Source organism: Rhea pennata, chromosome 2 (genome assembly GCF_028389875.1).
Source record: "Rhea pennata isolate bPtePen1 chromosome 2, bPtePen1.pri, whole genome shotgun sequence".
Lineage (NCBI taxonomy): Eukaryota > Metazoa > Chordata > Aves > Rheiformes > Rheidae > Rhea > Rhea pennata.
In genome coordinates, this window is record NC_084664.1 from 88323135 (window position 1) to 88347885 (window position 24751).

Genomic DNA, 24751 nt, shown 5'->3' on the forward strand with positions numbered 1-24751 from the left:
ACCTTTCCCTGCAAGGAACAGCAGTTTCACAATGCATTCCTGATTAGAAAAGAACATCAAATGACCCACATACGGGTAGCTGAGCAAGTGAAAAGCTGACTTTTTGCAATCTACAAAATCATGGGACCTTTTCCTTAAAAACCAGAAAAACAGAAACAGGCTGTGTTCATGTTCCCAAGTGGAAACTGTGTCTGAGGACCTTATTTACAGACTTAGAAGCACAGGCTAATCCCTTATCCTTGTAGCCAGTTTTAAGAACTTTCAGGTTTTTCTTGGCAAATACTCAAATGCAATGCTGATGTCTTGCTCAGTGTAGCTTTAGTCAACACGATTTCTGTTAAACTCACCTGCAGCGTGAATTGGGCAATTGTTTAGTCTTATTATTACCAAACAGTTATTTTAAATAGAAATCCTTACAGTTAACCAAGTGACAGCAAAGGCCTTGGCTTAGATATGCACCAGGAAGAGAGCATTTTCTTAGAAAAGTATAGTTCTCAGTAAATGATAAACCACAGAGCTACTGCTGTGCACATTAAACCACAAAGCTACATTCATATAGAATTAAGGGTCTTAAATCCCACCTCCACCACCACCCCCAGCCGCCACCATCCAGAAGGAAGGATTTTCAGATGCGAGTCTAGCATTTTGACTCCCTGCACAATCTCCTGACCCAGCCTATTAGGCCTTTACCTTACAGCCAAGTGGGATACAAAATCTTTTTCCATGTGCCTGTTTAATTTAAGGCATCTGAAATGTCTCCACCACTTATTATTACTGATCTTTTGGGTTACAGTTGTGTCGAGAAGCCCTACCGTACCAACTTCACAGCAACGTAAGAGTCCTTGCCTCAAGGAGCTACCAGCTGAGAGACACTAGGAGTCAGGAGAAGCAAGTGCTATGATCCTAAGCACATACAAAGGGAAATAAATTGGTCTCCAAAACAAGAAAGCCTCCCAATTTTAAAATACACATAAGAAATCCCAACACCTAACCGTCAGCAGGGAAACTGTGGGTCCAGTGGCCTCCCCAAGCACTTGCCTGGGCCAGGTGCTACTGCACCGCCTCTGTCCATGCTGCTGGTGAGGCCACCTCAGGCTCCCTCATTTTTTTCAATGAAGAAACACGAAGAGCCTTTACAGCACACCGGTGTCTGTAGTTGGATCCCCTCAGTGGTTAGATGAAGTATTAGATCAAGCGGCTTTGCCCTGGGAGGAGCAGGGGGCAAGGCGAGTGGAACGGGCCAACAAAAACGCCCCTTGGGGATGTGGTCCTGTGCCTAAGGCAGCAAATTCGCTGTAGTATCACCTTTGTGGGCTCCGTCGGATCTATTTCGGACAGGTGAGAGGACACAGGCGTCCTGCCGTCATCTGCATTAGGCACGGCACAAACCAGGTCCGAGCTCCAGAGACATGGACGGTCCTCAGGGCAGCGAAGCCTGGCGGCACGTCCTGCCTGCCACCCACCTCCCACCCTTACACCCCCTGCCCATCGCAACCATGGGGAAGGACAAGAAGGACACAGGGAGGACCTCGTCCTCCCGTGGGCGCAGGAAAGCATCACACCGAGGTGGGCTGACCCACTGGCTCTGAAGAGCCCTGCTGACATCCGTGGCGCAACCTAAACAAGACTCAGGGCCCCCCTGAATTGCTGCTCTCCTCGACTTCAGCTGGGCACAGCTTTCCCCCTGGGCCGCGTGGGGCTGAGGACGGCGCCGAGGCAGAAGTGGAAGGACAACGCCTCCAGCAGCCTCCACCACGCAACCACAGGCTTTTCCATGCCAAACGTGACCCTTTTGTATCTGAAAAGATACCTAACCTCACAGTGACTCCTGTATCGAGTTCTCTCAGCTCGGGAAACGAACTACGATCTTCCCTCAGCCGATTTGAGGGGGCACCTGTCATCGGGCAAAGCCAAGGCATGTGGGGCTGGGCTGAGGCTGGAAGTGGTTGCGGGGCTGAGGCTGAACAAGACAAAACGCTACGTACTGCAATTTCAGGCTGCTGGGAAAAGAGGAGAGACCGTGGGTTAAAAGTACTCAGATGACCTGGGGTGGAAATCAAAATATCATTCTGGTAGCAATGAGCTCGGTATTAGCAACGTATTAACTGGCGGGAGGAGAGGAACATTTCTGTCACACGTGTATGGAAAATGGGAAAGCAACATTGTGCTGGAAATACAAATACTGCACAAACAACCTTTACTGCATTTAAAGGGGTTTCTGTTTGGGGATAATTAACTTTCTTTTCCCCCAAGCACTGGCTTATGTAAGTGCTTTGAATAACAAGGAAAACAATGACCGAAAACTCCGTTGTGCTCTGTAACCCCATGTGCCCTATAACCTCCTAACACGGGACATTTGGGACAAGTTTTATGGCCCGATTCGTATGCGCAGCTCCCACTGAAGGCACTGAGAGCCCTGTTAATGCTTCCTGGAGAAGACTTTCACCCATGATATTTAACTGTAATCAGCACGAGACAAATCCATACTTTTAGTAGTTTGGTGACTGGAAAATGTGCTACATGTTTTTAAAAGGCAATTTGGAGGACACACTAATCTCTAGGTTTACGGTGGCTCAACTCTAACTGATGAAGCAAGAGTCTGGGGAGAAGGAGAACAAAAGCAAGTGGATTTACCTATTGCACATTTCATGATTAGTTTTTAAACGGAAAAACAGATGAGAGATACCTGAGCCTGGAATAAAACTATTCCAGTTGAGAGCTTACACAGACTGGGTCCTGAAACACATCAAGGCATTACCATGACATGAAGGTACTACTCTAACACTACATCCATATGTATATATTACAAAGTTATTATTATAAGATGGGAAAATGCTTGTCTTTTCTGAGAGTTTACAGAACAAGGGACTCCACGTCCTATTTATTCAAAGCAATTTAGAAGAGAAAAAACAACCCCACCAAACAGACAGACAGTTAAGAAGCGAGGACAGGCAGAACAAAATCTCCCACCCCCGGACACCAGATCGCCTGATGCCGCCAGATCGCCTGCGTGTCCCCGGAGCGGGGCTACCTGCTGGCAAACCAGTTAGTGCTTGCCGCTCTGGTTATCTGGCAAGCAGGATGAAAAATCTGATCGCTGCATGAAATTAGGGGTGGGGGGATCCTAGCTAAAGTCTCTGGAGAAGCTGATGATAAACTCTTGGCAGTACTATACCTCAAAAGCTTCCAGATATAAATTCTAACAGTACCAGCTAAGCTAAATATGTCTACCTTATATAAATAAAAACGGAGGGTGGTTTAAATCTGCAAAAAACTTTAAAATGTGAGTGCCTAGGAAAGTGAGGACTAGCTGAGCTTTAGAAAGAAATAAGAAATCTGAAGAAGTTTAATAGGGAAAATATCAGTGGAATTACAACAAAAATCTTCCTGACGAGATCTGTTTAACTATAGAGGGAGTACAAACATTATCACCAGATGCAGATAGAGACTGGGATAGATGATCTTGCACCCTGCGTCCCTATCATCTTTTCTAGCTGGAGCAGTTTTTTTAATATATTGATAGCAGTAAGGGAGCAGAGAATCGGTTTCAAATACTTCTGCTACCAAAGAAGCCAGGGCATAAGGCAGCAGGAAAAACTTAAATTTTTTTCTTCTCCAAAGAGGCGAGTTTAACAAAATCTGCAATACCATACCACTTTTCATTACTGTTTCTTTTCCCAGAGCGGAGGCTGTAATTCTACCTCTTAGTTCAGGTACCGACGGATGGGAAAACTGTGAGGAGAAAAGCTAGCCAGCCATCACCGGGGACGCTGGTGGCATCAGCACTGGCCAGCTTCGGTTCCACCTCACACCCCCGGCCCCGAATCAGCCTTCCTTGACTGTGTTGCTGGATGTTCAAAGAAAACCGCATCTCCTTGAAAGTGCTGCAAGTACCTCGTTTGGATTCCTCCCCCCAGCTCCACTTTGCACTGAGAATACATGGTTTCAAGAGTGTTCACGAAGGGATTTTTTTTTTCTCCTCTGGCTTAAACAGTGAATGGCAGAGCTCCGAGTCTGAATAAACAGTGTGGGTGGTGACTGCTCTGTGAGGCCCATGTAAAGGATGCAATCATTTTCTTACTCTGTTCAGCATTAAATCATGTGAAACTAGCTTGATTACCACAAGTAACATTGACTCTGTTACAGACTATAACATACCGTGTATCCCTTCCTAACTTTGCAGGGGAAAAAATAATAATTAATTCTCCTAGCTTCAAGTGTTTAATTGTGTATAAAGTTCATTGACCTCACTAGTTGCTGTCAGATGATCTTGCTAAGGCCTGTGAAAAACATCCCAGGAATGCAGTGATGTGGGCAGAAACAAAGTGAGTTCATGCCACAAAATGCTTTAAATGGAACAAAATCAGCAGCCATCCAGAGAGGCTGCACTGAAAACAGAACTTCAGAATAATCACTGGTTTAACCTCACCTAAGCACTGCTAGTCCTTGAAAAATGACTATTATAAATCATATTCTTTAAAAAATAAACCCTTTCGAGATCCTATATGTGACTACATGAAGTAACTTTGTTTACGGGTAAATCTGCGCAGCTGACTGGGAGTCAATGTTTTGGTATGACAGGAGAAACTAGGACATCTAGGAGATAAGCCGGGAATAGGGGAACCTGTTTTTATGCTCCGTCCCGTTCCCATTAAATGTGACCTCAGATAAGTCACTTTGCCACTGTGCGACTCAATTCCTTCCTCTATAAAAATGGAAATAAGACTGCTTATCTACATGCGGACACGTGATGCCTTTTTTCTACACAGGGAAGCCACTGTTAGCAGGACAAATCACCACATATTTGACACAGACCTGGGTTTTTATGCTGCACTGTTTTTAACAGCTCTCTGAAATGTAGTTTCTGAGCCTTATTAAATGAAATCTTTTCCTGAGTGATTCCAAAGAAGTATGTTCTGTTTCCCATTTCATATGCTGTGACCGAATAAATAAAGTCAGTATGAACTCCACTGGTGGCGCCCCGTTAAAATATTAGCTGCTCTGTTACGTGCATTTTACTGTTGGTGTATGCCATTCCCGAGGGATGTCACAGCCTAATTTTCCAAGGGGGAAAAAAAGTGCACGAGCCACTAATTAGACAGTAGCTTCATCAAGCCTTAAGTCTTAGCGAAAGTTGAAAGCGTTTCTGCCAAATCTGTAGTAGAGTGCTAGGTCTTTGGGGTCTTCTTTTTCTGGGTTTGGAGAGCATTTTGGTCATCGCTGCCCTGGCCTCAGGGTGATACAACCAGACGGGTGCTGCAGGCGACCAGGATCACAGCTGGACCACGTGACAGGTAGGCTTCACCCCGCGTCCTTCTTCACAGCCTTTCACTGCCCATATCATAGAATCATAGAATCATAGAATGGTAAGGTTGGAAGGGACCTCTGGAGATCATCTAGTCCAACCCTCAACATAGCTTGTATGCAGACTGAACCCACAACCTTGGCATTATCCCCCCCTTTCCTCCTTCGCCCTCCCCGAAGGCCGGTGCACGCGAGAGGGCGACGCTCGGCTCGCCGAGAATAACAAGGTGGCTCAAAAGCCGGCCCGAAATTACAACGTAGGAGAAGGGCTTTTGTCACAGTGCAGCGTGTTGCCTGCCAGCAGCTCTCCCTAGTTTGCCTGGGAGACTTCCTAGGAGCACCATTGTCCAAAGGCTTTCAAATATACTCTGTTATTTAGCATTTCTCATGACAGCTACGTTAGATAAGCTTCTGAACAAATAATTCTGGTTAGACTATTTTCCATTCAGTTATTTGGTTCATTTTGGTGATCGTAACAGGCTTGGATTATAACTTCTACCATCTGGAATTTAATCTTCTTCACAGACAGATAAAACCAGATAATAGCCATATTAAATTGTGGATTATTATTTCTCTTGGTATTAAGTTCCAACGTCTTACCTCAGAGGAGTACAGGATTAAGACAAACCTATACTATTAAGTGCATTGAAAAAGATGTACATCATAATTTCTCTATTTTATCCACTCATTATCAATGACCATAGTGGCCTTAATCTTTTAAGAAAATATTCCAGTCAAACTCTGTAACCAAAACAAAGTGTATGTATGTACGTGGAGTATGGGGGTTTAATTAATTTTCCTTTCTATTCCCCAGTTACAAATGCTGGGGTGAGAGGGGAGGGGGATGCAGAGGAGGAAAACACAGAAAGTGTGATGCAACTTAATGTTTATGAGAAGAATATCCAGAGGACGAGACCGCTATGAAATCAATGGTTCCGGGCCAGCGCCAGGCATTTCATGCTTTTCACAGATGATGGCATATTGGAATGTTTTTTGCAAATAACAAAAAGTCAAAGTGCTGCTTCTGCAGCTGCAAATACATAAGAAAATTCTAACCCAGCTCCTCGAAAAGCTAAAAACTATCAAGAAAAAATAAAATACATTTTAGAGCACATTTGAAAGAAAACTGTAATATTCAATGGCATATAATCCCTTGGGATTATATTTTTAGTAATAATTGGAGCAAAATTACCCAAGCAATATTAATAAGAAATAGATTTCTCAGCAACACCCACATATTTAAAAGGACCAAGTAGACTTGGGTTTAGTGTAATCATTTCCAAAGTTAATGATAAATATTCTGTAACTGGAGACTTTAAGTAAGTGCAGCCCTATTTTATTTCCCAGAAAGCTATGATCCATCAGAATAAACTGAGAGAGAATTCGTGAATTTTGCAGCGTGTCAAAAACTGAGAAGACCTAAAACTTGTCTCAGTGGAAAAATATATATATACTGCACAGTACCTGGGCATAAAGATTTCCTGCTACTTGAAACTGCCATGCCTTTTTCTTAGCACCTGAAAAATACTACGCTAGAAATCTAAGAACAGCTGTTGAAAACTAAAAAAACTTAGAAAAAGTTCTGTATATTGATTCAGAATTTCCCTTTCTTTATTTCAGGAAATGTAATTGGTTTTGGAAGTGTGAGTTTCATCTGAAAAAAAATAGTGTATTTTAGTCATGTAAGCTATTAAACATCACCTTGAATCCTATCCTTCCATCTCCCATCCGCTATTTAAATCCAAAATGATTTTAGCAGTCCACTAGCGAAATGTTCACTGGACTAAGCAATCATTGCTCTGTGCCATGTGAATACTAGGTTTTTGGACTGTGTGAAGAATGGGTTGTTATATCTAATAGTTCTTGACACAATAGACAGAAAAAAATGTTGAGATTTGAATTAAAATGACAAATATTATCTATATAAACATAAATAAAGACTTTTATTTATTTAAGTTTAGTATCCTAAGATACTATAGAACTGGAACATTGTTTGGATCCTGTTGCAACCGTATAATCTCAGCGTTCCCATGGGATATGGCATGTGTTTCTATCCCTGGTGATTTATGAGCTATTGGACCTTAAAACTCTCACTGCTTCTTTCCTCTAGCAATGTTTTTCTGGCACAGGCCCAGCTCTGAATATAGCAAGTCCAAAGTCTTTGACTATCGAAAATATTCCGTGCCTGCTGATTCGGAGTTAAGGCACTAGAAAAGTCAGCACAAGCGACTCTGCAAGGCCAGATTCTGGACTTGTGCGTGCTCATGTAACTCCACCAGCCTCAGCATTATATTGATTTACACCCAATGAGTAGCCAGGCCACAGTCCCGTATTAGTATATTAAAGAAACGCCAAAATTTACAAGCAAACAAACAAACTCGAATTCCCATTACGACCAAAAAAATGTGAAAGCACCACAAAATGAAGGGAGATACTGCTGTCGCTTCAAGAAGCGAGGATTAAAGGACTCCTGTCTCATCAGATAAGACGCTGGATTTTCTTGTCTAGCACTCTTGTTTTAATCCGTTTTCCAGTTCTATATGAAATGAATTATAGCTAAATCTGCATAGTATTTAAGGACATAAATCTATCCTACAGTGTATTTGAATTTAAAATATACGCAGCCTAATATCTTTCATGCCTGAAAAAAAATGGAAGCAAAATCTCAGGGGGGACAGAGCAATTACCTATTTCAGTCAACGTGTGAAGATTAGTCAAATAAATGGGCTAACAGGCCCACCAGCTGGAAAAATTAAACTGAAAGCTTACTTCTGAATATATGCATTATATCACCCTTAGCCAGAATGCCTTTAATTATTCCTAAGTATAGCAATGGAATGAGAAATAGGAAAATCTTACTGCCTTTTTCTCCCACAATGGAGAAGGAGATGAAAAATGCCTTCATTATAATTTTTATTGCCTTTAGACAGATGGGTAGTCTTCTGGGTCATGGTAATCTTTTGTGGCTTTTTATATCATCTATTTTGCCCGAGGATCTATAGGTATTTTTTCAAATGCATGTGAATTCTGTCACTCATCATCTGCCGGGTCTGTAAATAGCATTAGGTCCATTTTGCAGGTGGGAATAAGCACCTCAGTGTCAATCATAAAGCATAATCACTGGTGCGGTTGTCACGAAATGTAGGGTGCGATTTATTTTACCTAACTTCAGTTGTCTTAAAATTACGAGTCTAGACTAAACTAATCATCTAGGTTTCTTCCCTGGATGAATCATCTGGCTTCACCCCACCTATTTTAGGATGAGATGAATCACCTTCTGAAAGTGTCTGTCTGCTAGATACCTAATTTTTAGATAACACAAATCCATCCTGTGCAGAGAAGCATAATTATGTCTAGCTTCCAAATAGGTAAAAAAAGGCCATAGTACATCTAGCTAAAGCTAATATTGTAGTGTCTGCTCTACTATTCTTTGACTGTGATTACAAAAATACAGAGGTTTTAATTTTAATAATCTCAACTATATTTCATGATAGAAAACAAACCAAAAAGTCACTGCATTTCAACAGAAAATGCTTTGAGAAAAAATTACTACGTCAGGCACGCTACACAATTAAAATGAAATCTCTCAATCAAGGTGGCAAGGAAGGGAATACAAACACAAAATCAAAATTTACATCCATGTTTTCTCTGCAGTCACCTGTTAGATGGGTTCTTTCTTAAACAGGTGCTGTCATGAGACCATATTCTTCCTGAAACTATACAGTTCCTGGTCAACTACACCTTGAAGCTGCAGCTGGATATTTATCTTTTTATTTATTTGGTCCATATAAATCACATTGTCCCTATAAACCTGTACATGTTTCTCACTTATCTTTGGTGTCCAGTCCCCGAGAAGACAGTAGAGCCCAACACAGATCCACATCAGTAGTAGGAATTAACTGCTCTAGGATGACCAAGATGACAGAAAGTTTTCCCTCTCTAGACAGCTCCCTAGTGAATTCCCATGTGAGAGCCAAATCAATTCCAAGCCATCAGCTTAAAAATAACAAGTTTGCCTCTGGAAAAAATATAATTCTGGGAGGTTCATGTAGTATCTGTTTTTGACCCTTTACAGTTGCACTTGGGTTGAGTTTTCAGAGACCTTCTTTGTAACCAAGTTATGGAGGTTGGGTTTTTTTAAGGTGAGGTTCTCTCACTGCCCCATAAATCCAGGAGAAAAAAGGGAAAAAAAAGGGGGGAAAGCAGAGTGAGAATCAGTGCTGTAAGACTTGGCCATACTGCTGGAGCCAACGGCAGCCCGAAACGGCTCTGAAACCCAAGAGGCCATCTGAGCACAACTAGGGACAGACATGTCTCAGATCCCCCAGTGACAGGTGCCTTAGCTGTACCAAAGACACTTTCAACAGTAAGTCAACAGATAGATAGATTGTATCAAATTCAGACTGGTAAGTCTCTATTTAATGACTGATTTTACTCTTTTGGGTAACCCCAAGGGTAAAATGTTCTCCCTGTTTAATGCCAAACTGCTACCAACAGGTTTTAGGGAGGCTCTGCATAGCTTGGGGGGTTTTCTTCGGGCATTTTATAACCTATATGTGATGAAAATCACACTGACTAAAAGTGAAAGCATGGACATCTAGGCCGTATGTTATTGCGTTGCCATAGAAAACTGCAGGATTTTAGGGTTAACAGCTGGTAAATGGTAAGCCCCTTGCCAGAAGTTGCAGGCATTTAAAATTGTCCCACTGCTGTACCATTAGTTCTTTGATTTCATAAGCAGAAGGAATCAAAAGCCTTTTTTCCCCCTTAAATCTGTTTCTCTTAAAAGAAATCTTTTATAACCTCTCAGCAGAAATTAACTTAGTGCATGTGCTGAGACCACAGAAGGACTTCTCTCCTAGTCCCAAAGTGTAGTTTCTCTGCTTTAGTCAGTCAGCTCTTAAATTCTTTAATTACAAGGAAAAGCTTCTGAATGTGACCTGATGTGACACTAATATTCCCGTGTCTATCAGTATACAGGCTGAGAAAGACCGAAGTGTTGAGAACTGCTCTTGTTCATCTCCACAGATGTTATAAGCTGTTACCATTAGAGCACAACTTAAAGTAATACAGCATCAAATTCTTTCATTGCTGATAATATAAATGGCACGACCAATTCCCCAGGTGCAAGGGCAGATCCAGTGATTATGGGTGAGCTAGTTTTTCAGCCAACCTCTAACCTTATCCTCTATCTTCTCTACAGAAATAACTGACCAAAATCTGAGGGTCTTGAATCCTTCTCTATTTAAATACTGAAATTTAGGAAACAGATACATAGAAAGAAACTGTTTTACTTTCTGATGAACTAATTCTTTTTTAGCTTGTCCGTTTCAGTGCCAGGTTTGAAAACTATACTGCAATACTTGGAGAAAAGAATAGGGATACAAAACATAAATTACTGCTAAAGAAGAGACTTTATATAAAAAAACAGCAAGGAGTGGGTCCTAAACTCCAGAATACTATAATGCAAATTCTATTAAAATGTGTATGGAAGTGCACAGTGAATAAAGAATGGCAAAACTGAAGGCACTTTCTCTATTCTGGGCGACAAGATTATTTGGGATTAACTTCTGTACTGGATGGATGATTCTCAGTACACTGTGGGTAAGAAGGAAATAATACACATTTTTGTGGCTACAAACAGTAAACCAAAAAACTAAGCTGTCTGGCTTTATACTGCTGAAAGACAGAGTTGCTGAAACCCTGCTCAGCTCTGGTTGGTACAGACCATGGTACTAATCTTGTCTCCTTCTCAGTTTCTTTATCTCATTCTTAGTCTTCCATTTACTTTTGACTTTTTTCCTCTTTTTGCTCTTCTCTATTCCTTGGTCTCTCCTCCTCACCATTTCATTCCTCTCTGTCAGGTAGAGAAAGGTCAGCAACGAGGAAATCCTGCTGCAATGGTGATGCTTTCCTGCCTTACTTCATTACGGATTATGGCTATAAAAACATATTGAATGGTATCATTATTGCTAAATAATTTTCAGTTATTTATTTAGCAAAATTAGATTTCAGTAGCGGAGCCTTCCTCTTTTGTCCCATTTTAAAAGACACTTCCCTTTTCTGCACGGCGTACGGACAGCACGAGGACCTCAGCAGCTCCTCTCCGGGCACCCTCATTTCTCCTGCACCTCCAGACCACGCGGGCTCCACGGTGGCACTGATCGGTGCTGAGACGCCCCAGGGTCTCCGAAGTGGCCGGCTCCGAAAGCAGCGTGCCCCGGCGCGACGCGGCCGCCCTCCTGCAGAGCCCGGCGGCGGCGTCTCGGGCAACCCGGCCTTCACTGGGAGCTGGCGGTGGAGAGGACCTTGCAAGTCAGCCCCGTGCTTTGAAAGCAGGGCTTTAACATCCCCATTCCCCTTGCCCACCATGTAGAGCCGCAGCTCTGCTAGCGTCTGTACGACAAAATTAAAAGAAGAAGGACATCCCTAGCTCACGCGTCGATTCCTCCCTGGCGCTCCCTCGCCCCTTGAACGGCGAGCGCCCGGGCTGAGACCCCGGCTGCGAGGCGCCGCGGCACGGCAGGGCATTGCCGCGGCCGGGTGCGACGGAGAGGCGCCAGGCAAACGGGCGCTTCCGAAAGAACCCGCTCGACCGAAAACGGCCCGCGCCCCCTCTCATTTCCACCAGGAAGACGTGGTTTCCCAGCTTTGCTCCCAGCTTTTTCCCAGCTACGGCGAGACACTTACAGCTGCGTATTTACAATGACGAGGCCGGGAAAATAACCTAGATACATCTACTTCTGAACCACCTTTGGACAAGAACTGGAATTTTCCTCCGCAAGTAGCGTAGCGATGAAACATTGAAACAATGTTCAAAGACCAAACAGCGACAAACAAGTTAACAGCAACCACGGTTCTCCCGGTCCCTCACATCCCCCACCGAGGACGCGAAGGGCAGCTCAGCTGCTGCACGGCAGATGGGAGGCACCGCTGGCTGCCCCGAAACATCCCACGCTGCCTGCGCCGTCGCGAGGCGTCCACGGGGCAAGAACGACACGTACCACTGTACAGCTGCAACTGCCTGCTAGGAAATTAATCTAGTACGGAGCTATCTGACCTGCAGCAAACTAAAGAGAAGCGGATTGTCCAGCCTTTGGCTCTATTCGTTTCTCTCTCCCTGAAGAGAACTACCCAAATTTTTGGTCACGAACCCAGACAGCTGAAAGGAAGACGAAGGGACAGAAAGTGTCTGAAGGCAGCAAAAAACCTCTTTCCCCCGCTCCCATCCCCAACCCCGAGCAGCAGCAGCAGCGAGCAAATAGCCAGGAGCCACGAACAGGGAGCATTCACCTTCGGCAGGGCACGGGGCACCAGCCCCACCGGCGGGCAGCAGCTCCAGGAACCCCTGCTGGCAGCAGGCACCGCTCGTCCCCACTCGCCGCTCCTCCGGGAAGCGAGCCGGCGCGGGCTTGAGGGGCGGCGCAGCAGCAGGTGAGCCGAAAGGGGGGGTCCACTACTTTCAGGAAGCCTGAGAAACGCTTGACTGGACCTACTGGTTTGTACTGCTGGGGTGACCGCATCACTCAAATACGTGGTTTGGGAAAGTCTTAATTGGGCAAGCGTTCGTCTGTTTAAGTTTGCGGGTCTCCGTAGACCGTTTACCTTCCCGCACCCCGAGCCTCTTAAAACTCTTTCTCCCAGTCCAGCTTTGCCGGGTTCTAATGTCGATCCACATCAAAGTCTGCAGGAATTCTACACATGCGAATCCAAGTTTAACCAAGAAAAAAATAAAAAAGAAAGGGCTCAGATTTTTATTACGTGAATTTTATTGGAACATTCCCTTCATGTCCCTACGTACAGAAGAGCGTCTGGATTCAGTTACAGCTGCATTTACTCCCACACATCTGCTCTCTTATTGCTGTAGTTACCTTTTCTTGGGGATTTAATAAAATACAAAAAAAAAAAAAAAAAAAAAAAAAAGAAAACACGCAGCCCTTCACCTTTGGAGAGACGATGATGAAGATCAAAAGCCTTCGGCATTCCAGCACCGTGACATTCGGCAGGAACCAGGCTTTGAAGCTGCTGAAAGAGGAACACTCTTCCCTGACGTGGACACTGCCACTCACTTGCCGCCTTCCCGGCATCCGGGGCGCGCGGGGCTTGGCGGGCAAAAGCCCTGCCGCCTTGGCCCCGGCGGGGTACCGCCACGGCGCCCGAGCAGGCGTAGCGCGAGGTACAGCGGAGTTCCCTTAGCAACAAACGCGGGAACAGAAAAACAAGCGCCGGACCCGCCGGCGCAGCGCGTTACATAAGCTGTTTAGCAGGCGGCGTGATTGAAAGCAGTCGGGGGACAGCGCCGAACGGGGCTGAGCCCGCCGACGCATGTCAGCGGGATTAAAGGTACCCGGCACATGGAAACATAAGGTCCCAATTGTGTCACAAGCTTGTTTTAATAGAATAAGCTTTACCAGTTGCTACAATATGATGCGAGATACTCCCTTCCTTCCAAACTGCTCCTATGCGCAGACGGTCTGCGATGCCTTCAAGAACAGATCTTATCACGGCCGCGCTGCAGAGACTAATCCTGCTCCAGCTGAAGGCAATGCTGAAGGTCTGCTTTATTTCAGCGCTAACAACCGGGGTCACTAAACGTATACGTGGACCAACCTCAGCACAGGAAGGCTGACGATGATGCCAAGGGCCATCACAGATGAAGCACTGCAGCTACGCACCTAAGTGTACATCCTGGAAGATGAGCCCGGGGGAAGAGGGGAGATGTCCTAAAGCAGCCTAGCATGAAAGCCTGGAAATAGAAGAAGGAATCACTGGGATAGGTAAGTAGCTACAAGTGCCATGGCTCTTACTGAGACAGACATAAAAACAGGGTCTACGCTTGATTTCTCAGACTGGCTGATGTCAGCTAGGACACATTCGAGGTTGGCATTTGAACTGATTCAGAGAGAGACGCACGTCACGTTTCCAGCCCAGGAAAACATTGCAAGGTCTCACTAACAGTAGGTTTCAGGGGAGACAACTTTAAATAATTTTTTTCCTTTTTGAGTATGGATCAGCACAACCTAGAAGGACCAAACTGGTACATCAAGAAACATGTACATGGCAGAGATAAAGATTAAGTCAAGAGGAGGCATAATTGTCTGAATTATCTCCTAATACTATTGACTACCAAACTACTGACCTCTGAAATGACGTGGGGCAGCCTGGTGGAAGTGGAGGAGGAAGATGAAGGCGCAGGCAGCAATGCTGCCTTTGCCCAGGCCATCGTGCTGACGACTGCCCTGCAAAGAAGCTCATTACTCTTGATGAGAGGACACACCTACTCATCCTGTTGGTCTGGCTATACAGTAGCAGTCCTATCTGAGACCTGTAAGTAAGGAGAAATGGCATATCCCTCAGCTTGTAAATTAATTTGATTCCTGGAGCGCATTTACAGAGTAATGCCTGAGGCTTACAAATGCAAAATGGAGCTAGAGCCGGTACATGATTCTCTGGAGAGACACACCAGCTGTTTCACGTCCTGGCTCCTCTGATGGGGGTAGGGTGCAAAAGAGAGTTGTAGATGGTCTGCACCATCCATTTGTAATGAGAGTATTTTCCCCTGATTTTCCCATTCTATTTAATAGTCATACACCAAGAATAAATAAAGGAAATGAGCAACTTAAAAAGATGTATAAAGCCAAATCTTGCAGTAAAACAATAAGGTGAAACACTGAAATACAAACTGCAGTCTGTTCCTCTTACAGAACATTATCAAGAAATAATTATTTTCTCTGATGGAGAAACAGATTAAAAGAGCAATTAAACTGCAGATGTACTTACAATAGTAGTGCACCCGAGTTAGCCTGTAAATAAGCCAATTTGACCATCTAAATTAGGCATCAGTAGAGAATTAAAGTTGACCTCTAGGGAAATTTAATTCCTTTAAAAAAGAAAGGGCTAGATGAGTGTTCCTCTTTCAAACATGAACATATAGTCAGCCCTCTCAAAAATGAGAGAGGTTAGCAGTGGAGGGCAGATAAATTTAATTCAATAAATATGTAAATAGTCTTCAAGACAATGAAGCGGCAAAGGTAGGACCAAACCTGAGATCCAAATGCTCCTAAACATTGTGGAGGTCTACATTTAGGTCCAGATATTGTGACAAATCCATATTTTTATAAAAAGCCACATCGAGAGCCTACATCTGGATACCCTACTGCTTTGAGACACTTCAGATACAAAGCTCGTCTCTAGATCCCAGGTGTCCAAAAGGAATCCCCTTCCAAAAGCTGACAGTAACTGCTGGGGGTTCTCTTTCGGCCTCCCCATTTCTGCCTCCCAAAGAGCGGTGGCTGCACAACACTGAACCAGAACATCCCAACTCCCACTCAGCTTGAGGCTGTCAGGTAAGCCAGGCCGTAGCTGATAGGTTACAGCATGCAATTACAGCACCCCTGAGCTGCTCAGAGGATGCTGGCATTGACAAAGCGGGAAAGGCTAAAAGCATCATATTAAAATGTCATAAAACATTCATTTTGCACGACTAGAGAAACCAGTAATTAGCATTTTTCTTTTAGTGCCTGACTTTTTATTCCAGCTGCTCTAATCCAGGTTCTTTCCACTGCAATTATTGCCAGGAAAGCTAAATCTGGCATTCTTTTCATGTCCACTTTAAAATTTGCTCTGTAATCTGTCAGCTAGGCAGGCCTTGTACAAAATATTTAAAGATAAGTGAGTTTTTTCCCCCTGTCATCAAATTACGTTCATAGGAAGCTTCAATTGCTAAACACCGAATTGTAGGAATACGTCCATACTATATTAAACAAATCATATAAATACGTTTCTTTGCTGTTTGACTAGATTCATCTTCCAAGGCTGAAGTTTTTTGTAAAAGGGCTGACCCCAGGAGTGCGTATGTCAAGCTGAATTAAGGAAGAAAAAATCTCTATATAAACTTCCTAAGAATAATAGGATGTTGATTAAATTGTTAGAAAGTTAAATAAACAAGGAATTTTTTTTAACTGTCCTTGTGATACCTCAGACTTTCACTCACCCTAAATGTCACTGAAAGTAAAGAGGAAAAATAGCCCATTGCTGGAGGGCGTGTAGAAGATTTCAGGAGTGAATACTCTGCCAATGCTTTCTGAGTGACGCTGGGCAAGTCACTGGAGCCTGGGGCATTTTGACATCTAATTTCCATCAGACTAATTGAGCTGTTGTAGGAGTAAATACGCAACAGAGCAGGAGGCTCTTACAGCAGAAGGGCAACATAGCTTCTGCCTGGATAGGTGAGCCCAGCAGCCACAACGCTGCCTGGGGAGGGTTCCCCATGACCACGAGCACTGGCCAGGTGCTGCCCCCTTGGAAAGCAAATGCCACGACCATCCTACTGGGACCACAGCTAGGAAAAGAGGATCAGAAACCACTGATAAACAAGCCATTGCAGGTATCATTGCTGGTACGGGTATCAGTGCTGGTACGGGTATCAAGAGAAAAAGGCAGTAAACAGCAGGTATCACCATTTCTGGTGGCTGCTTCTGACTATTCATGGGCCATACACTCTTTTGAACAGCCCTTCTTATGTATGTGCCACGTGCTGGAAACTATTGATCGAAGGTGTGGAGAGAGGAGATGTTTCAGAGGTCAGAGCAGCCATCTATCCCTCTCCTGCCTCTGAAGGTTTCCGACTTCTGTATTATCTTTATCTGCTTTCAGAAGTGCAATCTGGCTTTAGAAGTGCAATGCAGTTTCATGTTCTGCAAACACAGTGGCATCTTCCTCTTCACTCAGGAGACAACTGTGCACCCTGGAAGCCCTTAACCTATAGGATAAGGACTTCCTTGGACTGTAGGCTAAATCTTGGCTTTTCCAATGGCATTGTACGCCTGCACGAGCAGTCCTCATTACACAGGTCATGCCTGCCGAAACTCAGCAGTGGGGCTCATGCCACCCATGAGCTGAGCTGCCTGGATGCTGCTGGGAAGTTGTGTATCCATTTTATCACCATACTCAGTATCTCCAGGCTCTTAGCAAGTATATTATCTTGGGAACAACCTCACACTCATACATTTACATAACTTTTGGACTGGAATTTGCTTAGCCCCCAGGCTGCCTTGGCTGTTAAGCGGGATGAATGCAGAACTGCCTGCAACCATCCACTATGACCTGCAGCCACACGGAAAAACAAAATACATATTTTTTTTTCCCTAAATGTCTTTTTAGTAATTCCTCTACTTACTTCCACTGATATTTTTTCATTCTTTCCCCTTTTCAGGTTTATCAAGCTCTTCCTGACAAAGATGTCCCCATTTTTCCAGTTATAGCAAAGACATACAGAAAGGGAATACGGTTTCTTGGCTCATTAATAATTTCAAAGAGGTAACCCCATTTTCTCCCCATCATATGATTTAGAAACTGGTTTGTCATTTCATACTAAATATTGTAGGTAGAAATTAACTAGCTAAGCAGTCCCTAAAATGATGCACTAGATCTTTCAAATCCCTCTCACCTCTCTGGTGCCACCCAAATTCATAATAACAACAGTACTAATAAAAGCTCTTCTTAAATACGTTAATAAGACACCTCACATGTTCACACGTTGTGATAGAGCTCTTTAATACCAGAGAAACTTAAAAAGGTGCTTGTACTAGTTTTATTTACTTACAAAAGTCTCTCACCAACATTTGAGGAAGAAAAATATGAAAATCAATAACAAGAAATATAAACACAAACAAGGAAGATATTAAACTGAGGCACATTTGAAAAGTTCCTACTCCAATAAGTACATGATGTGCAGCCAAAAACCTATTTTTATACCGCAAAAAGCATTAAGTAAGCGAGCATATGAGCAATAAGCTTCTGTGGGAATATATACTGGGGATCTTGTTTACCAAATATACACAGGTAAATTCACGTTTAGACAGCAGGCTCCGAGGCATTAAGAGACACCCATGCATTCTGTCCTGCTTCCCTGTTACACACAGCTTTGAAAACTCAGTTCAATCCGTCTTGCTCGCATTTTCAAAATCCCCGTTCACACAGCTGTGGATCTCTCTGATTCCTCTCTGTTGAGTGGAACTGTGATTTCCAACATGCCGATTTTTCCCCACTATTTCCCTGCAGCATGCAGGCAAGAGGATTTCTTCTTAGCTAACTGAATCTTGTTTCTGGCAAACGTATCGGAGGAAACTGCCGTCCTTGCTCTCCTTTGCCATCACCTTTCCTTTCAGGAGCCCCTTTCCCTCCCGTAGGCGTTGTGGCATGCTGGATCGATGCGAAGGGCCCTCAGGTTGCAAGCAGCTTCCCAGCAACTGAAGCGGTTCCAGCTCGGGCGACTGCAAAGCAGCACCCGGGGGTGAGGGAATGGCAAGTCTTGACAGATACTATCTCCTGCCTTCAGATATAAAGGCAGTAGTGCTCTTAGTTTATCTAGTAAGCGATAAGATGAAGTGGAAAGGTAATACTGGACCTCACAGAAGAAACCGTAACAGCAAAACTTCCACTGGGCTTATGTTTGAGCAAAACCAGCCCTTTTCTTGGTCATACTTCTCCTTAGCTCACAGGAATGGTGAGCTCTGTAAATGTTTTCAATAGGCTGCAACTCCTTTTGTGCAATTATAAATATTTTAGCATATGACATCAGTACAATATGTTTTCATTGTGTTTAGATCTCTTTAATTAGGATGGGGCCTGAGTTCTCCTTGCTGCCTTTGGTACTTAGACTTGGCAACCAAATTTGTTTTGTCTCAACTTACTGTTCTTCCTTCCAGTGCAGAAGAAGCAATGTGCGCTTCTTTTTTATTTATTGTTCTTGATAATTGGCTTCATTTTCAGTCAGAACTGATCTGATCATCATGGAAAAAGAAATAAAACACATAAAAAAACCATTAAGGAATATTTATCTTCAAGTTAGAAGGGTAGTGAAAATAACCAGAAGGATGAGATAAGTGGTATTTCTAATCTAAAGGATAAAATCCCCACTTAAACAACTACAGACGATCATACTGCTCTCAAATGAAAGTATTTATGTCCTTTTATTTCTGGACTTTGTGCTTAATATGGTGGTTAATTTATGGCGAGCAAAGGCAGCATTCACCGCACTGCAATAAGCCAGGAGCGCGGTCCCGGCAGGAGAGAGGCCAACGCCACGCCGCGCGTCCCAGCCGGCAACAGCCCCGCGCACGCTCACACCTGGCCAACGCCACGAGCCGCACCAGCCCGCCCCTTCCCGCAGGGCGCAAGCAAGGGGCACCTATTCCCGGCAAACTGCAGCCCCCTTCCCCTTTCCCAGGGGCACCGGGCAAGGCTCCCACGGCGCGTCGGCAGGTCCGGGTCGGGCCGGTCCCTCCCGTCCCACCCTGCCGTGGCGAAAAGCCCCAGATGTGCTCCCAGCGCCAAGTCCTCCCGCCCCGGCGCAGCGCTGGGAAACTTCTGGATTATTCACCGGGAGCTGGAACAGTTGCGTGCTGCTTAGTAATGTGAGAAGTACCAGCAATGGGTACTTTCCATAACTTATTTAATGTTTACTGGTAATCGCTTCTGATACGCGTGTTACAGACGGGTCCAGAGACTCTGCAGGGTTTGCTGATTATTTGCAGGTTGGGTGAAAACGACGTCTCGCAGACTGGAAATTTCTCTTTGGGTACATCCAACTACCCAGATTAGTCTGCAACTTTTGCTTGCTCATTTGCGGTCATCGAAATTGCACTGCTACACCGCATTATTAGTCAAAGCAGATACTAAAATGACCAAATCACAAGAACATGGAAACAGGCTAGTTGAGAGTGAAAGATTACAAATTCGTAAAGTACATGGAGTAAGAATGCAACTCCCTTTGTAAGCCAGTATGTCAAGGACAACCGTTTTTTTCCCCCTAAGCAAGCTAATAAGGAATGTTAAGCAGGACTCCATTCGCTCTCAGGAGACAGAGTCTTTTTAAGTAGATTTAAATGTATTAACTAACATACCAAGATGCTATATGAGAAATCTTAGCAATAGAATTACCAAGGTTGACAGTAAATTCAAAGTGAAAAATTAAATCATAATTGGTATGCCCTGTTTAATCCTATTCACTTTAATCAGTACGGGGGCAAAATTTGTCATAGAAAGAACAAGAACTAAATGAACACAATGCTTTGAGACTTTCTGGGCTTTTTTCTTGGTGTCTGCAGGGGGAATGTGAAGGTAGATTTCAACCCACGGTTCAGCCAACTGGCCACGACTGCATGCATCTGGGTTTGATTCTCAGCTCTGCTACCTACTCCCGCATGACTCTGAGTAAATCATCTGACGGCCAGATCCAAACAAGCTCTTGCAGGCATTTAAGCAGGACGCCAGCACGACAGGTCTCCAGAAGGCCTGCAGTGGTACCTAGAGGATCCAGCGCAGCTCTTGCTAGGCTTGACTTGCTAGGTCACCCCATTTCTACTTTTCAAAGCTGCCTCAACGCAAGCAGGGAGGCACCTACTACCCATGGAGACAACCAGCCCAGCGTGCCCGGCCCATCCACAGGCAGCACCAGCTTCTCCCACGTAATACAGACACCTTCTTTTCCTAAATGCATAGCAGTGGCGGTCTCCAGGCTAGCAGCTACCACTTATCAAGGAGCAGCTTTCTGAATCTTTGGTCTGAAGGGTTTCAAGGCTCCCGACGCCAAGGAAAGTGGCCTAACTGCCTGCCCGTGGGCCGCTCTCCTTAGCGGTGGGGACAGCTCACCGTCCTTCATGCCTGAGTTGCTCTGGGATGCACGAAGCATCACACTGGTAGGTTAGTAGTTAGGCAGGACACTGAGCTCAGGCCTCCCTTCCAGCATTACCCCACGTTGGTTTTTAATCCAAGATCAGCTGGAGGTACAAAAGCATGCCCAGTGCTCATGGCCAACATCGGGTCCCAGAAAAACGAGTTAGCTGCAAAGTTCGACGGAGGGCACCCTAATCAATAGGTAATTTTATAAAAATTCCTCTTCCTAAGCCCAGTGTCTCCCTCCATCTCTATCTGCTTCCAAGTGTGGGCTCAACTGTGGGCACAAGGCAGCCAAACTGCAGACCCCCTTGCAACCTGCATTTTTTTCCTTTAAGGATAAAAATCTTTATACAAAGAGGGAAAAAAAAAGGCTGTGAGGTAAAAAATAAGGAGGGGCAAGACGATACTGCACTCAGTTCTTCACCAGAGGTTTGAAAGAAACCAGGAAGGCTGGCAAAAGCAAAGCTTCCAATGACACTGCAAGTTACACAGCAAAACTCTTGAGGAGCGCATGTCTTCAAAGTACCACGGGGAATGATCAGCCCCGGCAGAGCACTCCTGAGCAAGCGCTCATCTTCTACGCCAAGAGACTAAGGCTCCCTTTTTATGAACTGGCACGTGATTTCGGTTGCTTCTGGCTCAGTTTGTTCGTTTCTTTAAGCCGCATCGAACTTGATTTTTTTTTCGGAGGAGCGAGATCCACAGTTAAGTCAAAGGCAAATCGGAAGCTGTTGTGAAGCGCCAGGCCGTTTCTTTACAAAGGTGAATTTACGGGCCGAAGTGTAAGTCTTACGGATGAAATGCTGGCACTGGGGAAATCCATCAACTATCCCACTAACTGCAAGGGCACTCAGATTTTATTCTTAATTTAGAAATTGCTGGCTGTATTAAGAAAAAAGAAAAAGGAAGAAAAAGGATGTTTTGAAGGTTCAAAAAATGATGCAAGAAAAAAGGCAGAGTGCTAGGAGATAAGCTATACTGATAAAATGTAATCCCTTTATGTTGGAATTAAAAAGGATTCAAGGGTTATATAGCTGGTACTTTAGACTACATTTGTCACAAATAAGCCTAAGTTTGTATAACGTCGTGGCGCAGTCTGTTGGGAAAAAATTATAAATCAGTCCCTTTATTAGGATTACTGTTATTACTTTAAGGGAGGGCACTCAAATCCAAACTCAGGGCTTTTTCTAATCTTCCAGAGACAGATGAGCAGCTTTTGGTTGGGGATTTTTTTTTTTAAGTATAAAAACCAATTACCGGTCTGAATTCAATTCCCTTTTTGATGTTCTGCAGTGCATTTCTGAGTAGCTTTTGCATGCTATGACTGGTGTACAGCATTTGCAGTCCCTCCAACAAAACAGAAAATATATTCGTAAGCTCATTACTACCGGAATAATGACATGGATGCCACTCGTGCAATTCATTTTTGCAGTGATGATCAAGAAAATTCCCAGTATGAGCAAAGGGAAAATCACAGTGATCAATTTCTGATTTACTTAACCAGAGGTTTGCTGCAACTTAGGCTTGGATTCACCACGTTGGATGTTCTGCATCACCTCCATCTCCTTGCAAAAAGGCTGGCACTTCACAGAGGTGGAAAGCACCTGCTGTCACCGCGGGCTGCGCTCGGTGTGGATGCAGGACAGCTTCTTACGCAAACCCATACTGTGCCCACCGGGCGAGAAGTCTCATCTCACCTCTGTGCCACCTCCTGCCCCAAATCCCCCAAATTTCCACCAGCCAGGCTGCTGCAAACAGCCAGAAAGAGGCCTTCAACCTGGATTTAAAGGATTTAAGGTCATTCCATGTTTCTTTATCCCCTGTACGAATCAGTGACACATCACTCGCCACACCTGCCCTTGCTTTTGCTGGCCGGGGAAGGGCTGCCCGTGGCTACCCGGCTACTTCCTCCCGGAGCCCAGCCGTGCTCCCTGGCCACGACGTAGCCCTCCCGCCCGCCATCAGAAGTGCCTGGTCAGCACGAGGAGAGGCAGCAAGGTCTGCAAATGCCACGCAGGCTCTACCTGCTACCCGAGGCCGGGATCCAGACTTGAAATGAAGCAAATGAGTTTGTTGTGGCCATATGCTGCCCTGCTAATGCTCTGCAAACTGCTCAAGTTGGGTATTAAGTGAGGGAAAAATGCACCGTGGAATCTAATTATTACATTAATTTTCTGTTTTGTTAAACAGAAAAGGGGAGTAAAAAGGATATACTTGAGCAGCTTCAGACATAAACAAGGAGCGGATCCGATTCCAGACAGCCTCATGCGCTACGTATGGCACAACATGCAGTTTTCTTCTTCTTGTTTGTTGTTTTCAGTTTAGGTTTTATCCAATTATATATCTATTGTGTGACAGGCCTGGCATGAGAGATTCCATTTACAGGAAATATTTCTGAGATCACAGGCCCTGCAGGCTAAATGCAAACACTGGAGCAGATGGTAACTGATCCAGTAGAGCTGTACCTAGGGGTGCTGGAAGGGGAAGAGACTTGGAAAGTGAAGCTGCTAACAAAATAACCTCCTATTATTAAAAACTACAACCAAATCGGTCCAGCAAGTGGCTAGGGACCTAATTAGAGGAGACTTGCCACTTCTGGTGACCTGCCTACGGTGAGGGGCTGGGGGTGGGCAAGAGGACGGGCAGAAGAAGGTGGCTGCGTTACAAAACCATTCCCTACCTGCCCGAGTGCAGGGGGGGTGAAGGGGGCGTTTTTGCACGTGGATTAATTCCCGTAGGGCAGTAAGGGCCGCTCGACGAGAAAGCCGAGAGCCAAATGTCAGCTCGCCCTTTAACGCAGTCACTCCCAGACTCTGCTTCTGGCAGCGCCGGAGGATGCGGGGACGAGTGCCGTGCACTGCCCTGCTCAGCGAGCGCCCGGGCCGGTGCCGCCACAGCCGCTTCCCAGCCTTGCTGTTATCACAGTACCTCAGTATAATGATGGTAAAGTAGGTTTTAAACAAGCGAGGGAAACTTCAGGGAGACTGGCTGGTAAAAGTGAGATTCCAGACCAGTAAACTGGAACAGCTGACCAAAGCCCTTGAGAAACACTGACTCATTCACGATCAGTATTTTAAAGGTTGGTAAAAGTTACATCACTTCACAAGGCAGAGTACAAAATATTAGCTTCAGTTAGTTTACCTACTTCATTTGCTAGAAAGGAGGGACACGTTATGTCCACTTAGGTACATTAGTTCTACTGTCTCATCACAGATGACACTTCTGCTCCTGGCCCGTTCCTTTTCCGCTCTGCGGCTGCTTCTTGCCTATCTGCAGACTCACCCTGTTGTCCTTCAGCCTTCTGTACGCTCTTATAGACAAAACAACCAGGGTTTGCTCTGATTTTCTTTGCATGTTATGTTCTCCAGGCCTCAGACCATTCTCACGGCTGTCTCTTGGACTGGTCAGGCTGGTCAACTTCTTCTTTTGTTCAAAACTGGACATCGTTTTCCAGCTCAGACTTTACCGCTGTGGAGTCTCAGTATAATGGCTGCTTGTCCCATCTTACATCTCATTTCTGTTTATATATATGTCATATGACCTTTCTTACCCGTTGGAATGCAAAAATAAGTCTTGATTTACACTAGCAGCCCAGTTCTACCAAGATGCTCTAATATAAACCCCTGTGCTCCTGCAGGGTCCTGTTTAAATCAAGAGGCCTTCCCATGGGTGAAGACGTCTTAAAGAAAGATTGGGATGTAACTCTGTCATAGTTATTATTATTTGGTAACATTTAGCAGCTGTGTTTTTTTGCTGCGGACATCAG

General features: G+C 44.6%; 1 protein-coding gene across 3 annotated transcripts in view; it reads right to left on the reverse strand.

Moving 5' to 3' along the window:
- Positions 1–24751, reverse strand: part of BCL2 (BCL2 apoptosis regulator) — an 86707-nt gene that overhangs the window by 40039 nt on the left and 21917 nt on the right. Inside the window, exon 2 of one of the 3 annotated variants that reach the window (XM_062569860.1) lies at positions 17985–19088. The exons of the other annotated variants lie outside the window; for them this stretch is intronic. Coding sequence (XP_062425844.1) covers positions 19074–19088 — 15 coding nt within the window. The 3' untranslated portion in view covers positions 17985–19073. Of the gene's footprint in view, positions 1–17984; positions 19089–24751 lie in introns of those variants that run through there. 3 annotated transcript variants of the gene reach the window in all.